General features: G+C 34.1%; 1 protein-coding gene and 1 long non-coding RNA gene across 2 annotated transcripts; one reads left to right on the forward strand and one right to left on the reverse strand.

The window, feature by feature from the left end:
* The first annotated feature begins 4325 nt into the window (after positions 1–4325).
* Positions 4326–4834, forward strand: LOC142525658 (uncharacterized). Its single transcript, XR_012815120.1, has 2 exons — positions 4326–4375; positions 4436–4834. It is a non-coding gene; the product is annotated as an uncharacterized LOC142525658 (long non-coding RNA).
* A 630-nt stretch (positions 4835–5464) lies between these two features.
* LOC142524824 (uncharacterized) lies at positions 5465–9508 on the reverse strand. The gene is made up of 3 exons (XM_075628939.1): positions 9204–9508; positions 6436–6824; positions 5465–6224 (listed from the first exon to the last, which is right to left on the reverse strand). The coding sequence occupies exons 2-3, from the start codon at positions 6796–6798 to the stop codon at positions 5640–5642; spliced, it is 948 nt and encodes a 315-aa protein (XP_075485054.1). The 5' UTR covers positions 6799–6824; positions 9204–9508; the 3' UTR covers positions 5465–5639.
* Positions 9509–9732: the final 224 nt, after the last annotated feature.

Genomic DNA, 9732 nt, shown 5'->3' on the forward strand with positions numbered 1-9732 from the left:
AGGAATTTCGTCTTGATGCATATGAGAATGCAAAAATCTACAAGGAAAAGACAAAGAAGTGGCATGATGCAAGGATTGTGCACAGGGAATTTGAGTCTGGACAAAAAGTTATTCTTTATAACTCTCGTTTGAAACTCATGCCAGGTAAACTTCGCTCCAAATGGTCCGGGCCTTTTACTGTTACTGAAGTTTTTCCCTTTGGTGTTGTAGAAATCCGTGGAGATTCTGGAAATCCCTTTAAGGTGAATGGACATCGACTGAAAATTTTTCATGGAGGAAATGTGGAGCAAGAAGAGCCGAGTACTCCTTTGCACGATCCAACCTAATCCATAAAGGGAGTTGTCTAGCTATAGACAAGAAATTCAGCGCTTGCTGGGAGGCAACCCAGTGATTTATTTTATTTCGTTTCATTTTATTTTTTTATTTTTTACTCTATTAGGTTAATTCTCTGTGATTTTGGTGTGTGTAGGGAATATTGGAATGAAGGAATATGATTTAGATTCTGGAAAAGCTAAACTGTTGAAATAAAAATTTCCAGCACTGAGGAATTCTACCATCCCCATGTAACAGTCCATGGAATTTAAAGCAACACTGTCAAGGAAGTGTTCTCTTGCTATTCTGCATCCAACTTTTATCTTTTTGAATGACATGACACTGAGGCAGTGTAAATCTAAAGTGTGTGTGTGTGTGTGTGTGTGTGTGTGTGTGTGTGGGGGGGGGGGGGGATTTGATTTGTGTTTGTTTCACGTCACCACACTTAGCATGTGCTTCAATGTTTAATCCTCGAGCATGAAATTTTTTTTTTTGGTTATTCTTTGAGAAACCTCATTTGTGATTACATGACACACTAATTGACTTCCTAGATTTTTTATCACTCGAGAGATTGAATCACACCTAGAATTGATTCAGATGAGCTGTAGTTGTAGCCGAAGGATTTGAGCACAAACTAGTTTTGTATCATGTTTTGAGACATCATCTATGCACTTTGAGTCATACTTATATGAATTAATTGTGAATTAGCAAGAGGTGAGCTCATGAAAGAAAAAAAGAGAAATAAAAGAAACAATCTAGAACTTGTCTGATTATCTTTCGAGGCGAAAATATGGAGGAGAATGACTTAGGGATGATTTAGGCGATCCTTGGACCGTTTGAGCCTTTCGAGCCTACCCAATGTATCATTTATATCCCTAGTACCCCATTTTGAGCCTATAAAAAATCGAATGAAGTGTGTCAAAGACATACAGTTTGCCCCATTCATATTCCTTCAAAATCCCACATCAACTACCCAATTTTAGCTCATACACTATTCCTCTACCTTAATTTTGAGAGAAATAAACTCTTTAGCGCTTTAAAATTTTCAATAACTCTCATGTGTTGATTGATAAGAAAAATTGGAGGAGTTTGAAAAAATCATGAAAAATGAGAAAGTGATTGATGAAAAGATATATATAAAAGAAAAAGGAGGAGGAATGAATGTTGTATGATGTGGTGATTGAAAAACCTAAAAGGGAATGTTGTTGAAGATCGAAAAAAATATGGGGGAATATGAATGAAAGTACAAGGAAGATGAAAATGTTAGGTGGATGAATGGGGAAATTCCATAAGGGAAGGAAGATAAGAGATGAAGGAGTGCGCTGTATGATTAAATTGTTTATTTTCTCCCATTTTGAATCTCCCTACCTTTATTGTAGCCGTGAGCCGTGGCCTAACGTTATAAGCTTAAAAAGACCTATTGACCGGGTCATATTCCTCCAACATTTAGTGGAGAAAGGTATGAAAGACAAGTTTATGGAGAGTTTCTTTATATAAAAAAAAATTCAGAAAATATGAGCATTCCTTGAACTAAAACACCTTTGAGGAATATGAGTTTTGACCTCCACACTACACACGTCTCATTATCTTGATCTTTTCTAGTGAATGCTTGAGTTTTAAAGTTGCAATGAAAGTGAATTTTATGATTTTTGACGTGTGATCTTTTGATTGAGTGTGACGGAATTTAGTAGGTTGAAAAGTATTGATTAGTGTCAATTTTGTGGTGAATCATTGAATATTCCTCGATTATATTTTTATTCTCTGATTTGCTCGAGGACGAACAAAGGCTTAAGTGTGGGGGGATTGATAAGACCAAATCTTACAAAGATTTTAGGGATTTGATTTGATAATATTTGCCCTTATCTAGACTTTTTATCCTAATTATGTGCTTAATTTAATTAATAATTGTAGATTTGAATAAAAAGTGAAAAGTGTTTAAATTGATAGAGAATATAAATTTACTAGATTTCAAAGGGAACAAAATATCAAAAAAAAAGGAAATTAAATGCTCTTATATTCTATTCCTTGATGATATTGAAATCTTGGAAAAATCTATGTAAATCTTTATAAATATCTTATTTACACTTTCTTTACTGGACATGGGCTTAAAAAGGAAAGGAATGAGGAGGCCCATTAAGAAGAATAAAAGGGCAAAAGCGTACAAAAGAAGAGAGGGCTGCCATAACAGAAGCACAGAAGGAGACGAAATAACAGAACAGCGCGGAAGAAAGAAAAGAAGGGAGGAAGAAGGAAGGCAAAACCAGCGAGCAATTCCTCACACACGCTACAAATCACAGAGAATCTCTTTCCATTCCTTCTTAATCATGTTTTCTCCATTGACTTTAAACAGAGACTTACACTTTTATTTTAGGTTTATGGAGTAGATTTTTATAGACTAAGGCCATGATAGGGCCGAGACATATTATTTTTTGATGTTTTGAGTTTAATTCAATTAGATTATTTATTTTATTCATTGATTGATGTCGTTTATCACGTGTTCTTTTAATCTGGCCAATTAAATAGAATATTTGTTGGTTAATCTAAAACCGGAAGGCGATAGATTAATATTTGCTTCACACATCAATCAACACATGGTTAAATTGACTAGAAATAGTATTCGATTTCAGTGTGCGACTTTAGGTTGAAAAACTGGACAGTAATCTAATGCGGTTGAGTCTAATTAAATTCAGTTAGAAATAATTGGACTGTTAGATTTAATTAGGTTTATTAATTCGAGGAATCGTTTAATAAATAATTTTGGGAATTCCGTCGTGAATTAAATAATTAATTTATTGAATATGAATTTGACACGTAGATTATAAATTGTCTCGGTACCGTTGTGCGCCTTAGTCGTTTTTAAATAATTTGAATTTTCGTCTAAATTAATAGTTTGGATTAGTTTTGCTTTATTTAATTTATTTAAATCGTGTTATTTAGTTTTAATTAATTTATCTCTCATCATTTGAATTTTATTAGCCTGAATTAGGAAAAATAATTCATATTCTAGTAATTAAACATCGATCTCTGTGGGTACGAGACCTGGACTCATCTCCAAATACTATTACTTGACCTAGTCCGCTTGCTAGATTTATTCCCAACCGAAATCGTCGGTCAGGCACCCACATTGGTATTCAAACTCGTTGATTTGAACACCAATGTGGTGTTAATAACAATGTGACACCCACCCACTTGTGCATTGTAATGTGGGCGTTCAAATGTTGACCGTCCACATTATTTTTTTATATATATTATTTTATTATTAATTTTTAAAAAGAGTGAATGGGATGAGCCAAGCATTAATTAAATTTATTAATATTATATATATGTATAATATTTAGTTTAATAATGTATGTTAATAATTAAATAAAGATTATTTAATTTTAAAAATATTAATAAAAACATATTATTATTTATATAAAATAATAATAATTTAAATTTTGTAAATAATTTGAAATTGAATCTATGTAATGTAAAATAAGAATGAGATAAATGATGACAGCGAGACTTATAAATAATGAATTTTAATATTAAAATGAATGTGATATAATAGATGTATTAATATAATGTGTAAGTGGCATGTGGACCCTACGATTTTTGCTGAGATGGTGAGTGTTGTAACAGTAACGAATGCGGATACCCTAATAAATCAAAGCCTCAAGACATGTAAACCTGCCTCCGTATTGGGCTCCACCAACTTCTTCACCCCTTTCAAAGTGATATAATATACCAAGGCCTCGTTTGGTTTGTGTGATTGGATAACTGATTAAAAAAAATTTAAATGATTATTTATACAAATATAATGATAGTTGATGTAATGTGATTAAATATACAGTGTTTGGTATGAATAATTAGAAAAGTGGGATAATTAATTTAGTGTTTGGTGTGATTGATTATAAAAGTAAAAAATTTACAAATATACCTTAATTTCCAAAAATACCCTCATTTAAACCTTCTTCTCATATCTACTCACAAGAAACTAAAATACCCTCATTTAAACCTTCTTCCCATACCTTGGCTGATTGTGAGGTGGAAATTAAAGCGGCAGTAAGCTCTCTTGGAAAAGGTAATGTATTTGCTTTTGCATCTCATCATTCTGCCCCTAATATGTTAGGTGATGGTATAGGGAAGGTGGATATAAACATTGCACAAGGGAAGATAAATATGAATGTTCAATCTTCGAAGACAATGAAACGCAAGTTGAATGGTTTAATGACCAACAAAAAGAAGCGGCTTCAAATTCCAGACGGTAACAACACATCGTTTGAACAGTGTAGCTCCCAGTCATCTTCTTCCCCTCTTAAAATTTTTAGGCAAAAGTACACGTGAACTAAGTATGTATTAGTGTTTTGAACCTCGCTTTTGGCTTTCATATGGCTTTGTAATGTAGCCCTATCTATGTATTTTGGAAGTGTGGTCAGGTTTGTAATATATGTATGTTGTTTTTGTATGCCTCAGTGCATAAGAAGCTACTGCCCCTGTTAGAGGTTCAAAACAAAAATGGAATGCTTCACCTACTGTTGCAGTTAAATCGTTGTGGAAGCATTGCTATTGTGCCTTCAATCCTTTATTTCATTATTGTTTTCTTTGTATGAAGCCTATGTCTTTACGGCTCTCAAGATTTGCTTTGCACATGTAATCTTGGTGACATGAAACACCGACAAAGGATTAAAATCGAATAATACGAAACAAATCATGGGTAGTTGCACACCATACGTCATTCACACCGACAAATGATTAAAATCCAAGAACATGAAACAAATCATGGGTATTTGTTCTTGAATCCCGTTCTTCAAATATTGCAGAAAAATTACATGTGCAATGAAGATCAAAATAAATAGTATGGAATATAATAAAATCCTATACATATTTTTAACACACAAAAATACAGAGACATGAAGATCAAAATAAATAGTATGCTACTACTTTTCCACTAAATAAATCATGCCTGAGGAAGATGGAATCAATCATCGAGATTCATGGCTTTCAATTCTAAAAAAGCACAACTAAAACCAAGCATATATTTATAAATAAATATGAAAACAATATATATATATAAAAGAGTTAAATGAAGACACAAGAGAACAACAAATTGCAAACAAAATACTTACATTCAAGAGTGGCACAAAAATACAATATTGTGTATTTCCAAAACTACATGGTTTGTTCAACATAATACATTCACAATCACAATATTGTGCAGTTTCAAAACATTACTACCTGCAAACCTTACCAAAATACCATGTCATACTGAGCCGCTGAAAAACTTTGCGAATATCATTGCATGGTGGAAGAGCAGTTATCAAAAGGCTGTCATGAGCAATTACAAATCAGACATTGTTGAGAAGCCAACACAGCAAAGAAATTCTGGCCTCATCTGGAAGACTAAAGAATAGCTCTAAGTAGTTTGGTCTGTCAACTAACATTGCTGCAGCTACAACTCTTTCGTTCATTGCGAGTTCAGGAATCCTCCCCAAGGCATCAAACACCTCCTTATTTCCATTTGACTTCCCATCATCTCGGCCACCTCGCTGTCCTAACTCGGATAGTTTGTCAACCAATTTCTCTGTGAAATAATTAATGGCATCAACAAACTGATCTTCGCTTTGTGATTGGCGCTTGCGTTTCTTGCCGCTTACCTTTTTGCTACCAAAATCATTGACCGATGGATGGTTGGTTGCAGAAATAGATTCTGCAGCTTTTTCAATCCCATGACACATATTTTCCATGATAGTATCCATTTGAGGTGGGTCAATTTGCAGTGGTGGGTTGGTACTCATGTTCAAAACAGCTTGTACAGCAGCTGTAAATCCGACGGATCGCTCTCCAGTGGCACGATCATTACCAAAAATCTCACACCAGTCATTAAAATACGGCCATGACTTGTATCGCATCGTACGGGTATTGTTATCACTCTGTATGAAAAAAAAACAAAATGTTACTGATCAAATAACTACATTTCATGTATGAAATTACGATGCATCAAATATCATATGTAAACTTAAATAAACTTGTATTCTTCAATTGCAGAATGTCAGAAACAAATTGCATATAAGAGTTTGTAAGATTAGTGTCATTTGATTGGAAATAAACACATAATATTCACATTTACATATATACAATAACCTTCACAAAGACGTCCCATGCTTCGTCAGTCGCATCAATCGTTTTTTCTGTTTCATTCCACCCAACTCCACTTCGGCTAAGCATAGTCACTAGAGTACCATAAGTTTTTTTCCACACATGGATTTTTGAATTTATGTGGGGGTTGCCTCGTAAATCAGTGTTGGGAAACACTTTTCTCATAGCTTCCTCAAGAAAAACCAAGTGCCCAGCTCGAAAACCATTTTCACTTTTAAATCCTCCTTTCATTGCATCTTTCAAAGATTGAATAAAGACTTCCTCTTCACGGCTACTCCACACACGCCTACTTTTGTCTGATTTCTTCCCTTTTCCAGGTCCAATGTTGCTAGATGCTCCAAACTCCATGACTCTGTACAATATTAGTCAATACTCTGCAATGAGAACAGAAATGTTTGTCTTATTTTTGTTTGGAATACATTTAACTAACTCATGCATTTGATATTCAGTATAACAAAAATAACATAAAAAACTGAATAATGTCAAATAAAATCACATTATGTCTTGTACAACAAAAAGCAAACCAAAAAGTATCTCACAACCATTCATCAATTCTTCACAGAAGAAATCAAACAACATGTTCATAATTATGGCATTCGTTAATTGTGATACATCGACATGGCCAAGTTATCTCTCCACATATCCCAAGCTGCTGAAGACTCCATGTTTTCAATGAACTCATCTTCTATTTCTTCATTAGAAGCTCCCGATTCATCTTCAAATTCTTCGAGTGGATCGTCGGGCATTTCAGATCGAATAAAATTATGTAGTATCATGCAGGCCAAAATCATATGGTTTTGAACCTGAAGAGGGTAAAATGTGGGACTCCGAAGAACAGCCCATCGTTTTTTCATTAAACCAAAAGCCCTCTCAATAACATTGCGTGCACGACAATGCTTGGAGTTGAAATATTCCTTATAATTTTGTGGTCCACTATTAGAATTCACCCAATCATTAATATGATAACGGGTTCTTCTATATGGGGTTAAGAATCCTTCTACGTTTCCGTATCCATTGTCACATAGATAATAGCAACCTGTCATCATTGTAAACAATGAGATTGGGATCAATGTTATTCAAAAAAAATAATAATTAAATTTGAAGTTATTGACAAGAACATAATTTTTAAATTTTTATTTGTATCATAATATTATTGATGTATTGATGGTACAAGCAAAGATCACATTTTGAATATTACCTCTCGGAATCTTCAAACCATCTTGTCGATTCATAGAATCTCGGAGAACCCTCGCATCTGCTGCTGAACCTTCCCATCCAGTTAATGCATACACAAACTTCATATCACGATCACAAACACCCAAAACATTAACTGCTATCGTCCCTTACCTTGTTCTATATTTTGGCTTATCCATGATTGGTACATGAACATTGATATATGTACCATCCAGAGCGCCTAGACAACCCTGGTAACAATGCAAATAAAATTCGCTCCAAGGTATATCGATGTAAAACCTAAATAGAATGTCTTTGAATAATAGCATACATACCTTGAACCATTTCCATGTTTCGTTCGAGCAAGTCTCATCCACAGGAACCGGCTTCGCAAGAAGTATTGTGTGTAGCATTAGAATTGCTTTAAGTACTTCATGGAAGTGAGTGCTTACAGTGTGGCCACTTCGTAAATAGTCGTGTCCAATTATCCTATTCTTTTTATGATGTGCTAAAATAGACAAGAACATCGCAACCTTCTCCTCGACTCGGACATATCGAGAATCTAAAATCCCACTGACATGCCTTACCAAGTAACATAGCCTTCCGAATGCGTTTCGACACATCCTTAAGTTCACAACACACTGCACATCACTGGCTTCAATAATCCTATGCAAGTGGTTTACTTGAGTACATATTCTTTCTGCCACATTGTATGAAATATCTGTTCGGACACACCTACGCTTACGTCGTGCTATGAGCTTCTGGTAATACCGTGTTACAAGACTCAAGAACACAAATGAGCATCACTGTTTGATATAAAAGTAAAGCATCTTGGATATAATAATCTTCTCCATCCATGGCAGAAGCAGCATAAATGTTTCTGCCATATGATTAGTAAATGGAATACAAATTGAATGAACTTGGGTACAACGCGTAAACACTTAGGCCATTTATTTCCTTTAAACTTATAATAATCCCTTCACACTTTGTTTCTGGAAAATTATATATCATGTCGCATTGGTATACATGTAGATTGTTGTTTGAGACTATAGGATTTGAACATAATGCAAAAGCACTGAATCTTTAACCATTCAACCAACAAAATTTATCCACTTCCTTAAATTAATTTTAACTTACTGCGATAAGAAAATATAATCTAACAAAAAAAAGAAGGATTTGTAATAAAAGGGCGAGGGAGAGGATAATACCGTGTGTATTTAGATAAACAAACACCATACCATCAAAATATACAATATCCTAAAATAAATTTAGATAAACAACGTCAATAACTGAACTTTGAAACAAAAAAATATTACATCAAAGCACAGAAAAACAGTTCTTATGTTTGCCCAACATGGTGTATCGACAAATCAGAGAAAACACAAACAAAAATTTTGAGCATTTTTTCGAAAAAGAGGTTATTGACAGCAAATGTTTCGAAAAAAAGATGGACAAATTAATTATTCTTCATCTTCGGATAATTAATTGTTGGTCGGTATTCATAACAACAAACTTCAAAACAAATAATGGTTAAAATTCTTGAACAAACTAAGCATTGTCATGAAGATCGACACACTTACCTTGGTCGATGCTCGCTACAGTGGTGGTGGGAGGAAGAGGGAAAATACCGCCTTTTTTCCCTGCTGAAAATTTCTTGCCGCTACTGACTCTGGAATATTGGGAGAAGGGTATTTATGTAAAGCTATTTTGTCTCATCTGTAATATTGTTGACTAGGATACTAATCAGTTGGCTGGGCTGGGATGTCTTCTCCTTCAAAATTATGTATTTATCACAAGCCCAAAGATAAAAATGGGCCGGTCAATCAGTGAGAAGAACAAATGATCACAAATGATTATGAGACAATCCACTTGTTATCTGGCAAACCAAACGAAGCGCAAATGTTAAGAATCTTATGAGATTGTATCCATAAAAAAAATGATTTTTGTTAGATGGATTTTGTGTAAAAACAATTTCTTCATCTAGAAAATCAACTTTCGATACAGTTTATTAAATACTTTAGCTTTTGCGATTCAAAGATACATTTTTTTATACTACGAAGTAATGGTAACGCATCATTCTGAGTCCATTAATTTCCCACCTCACGCTGA

This window comes from Primulina tabacum, chromosome 14 (assembly GCF_025594145.1).
Source record: "Primulina tabacum isolate GXHZ01 chromosome 14, ASM2559414v2, whole genome shotgun sequence".
Lineage (NCBI taxonomy): Eukaryota > Viridiplantae > Streptophyta > Magnoliopsida > Lamiales > Gesneriaceae > Primulina > Primulina tabacum.

Excerpts from the sequence above, each read along its gene's own strand:
- LOC142524824 (XM_075628939.1), bottom strand. The coding sequence starts at position 6,798 with ATGGAGTTTGGAGCATCTAGCAACATTGGACCTGGAAAAGGGAAGAAA. Across the intron at positions 6,225-6,435 it reads CATGGGACGTCTTTGTGAAG|AGTGATAACAATACCCGTAC; the intron begins GTTATTGTATAT and ends TTTTTCATACAG.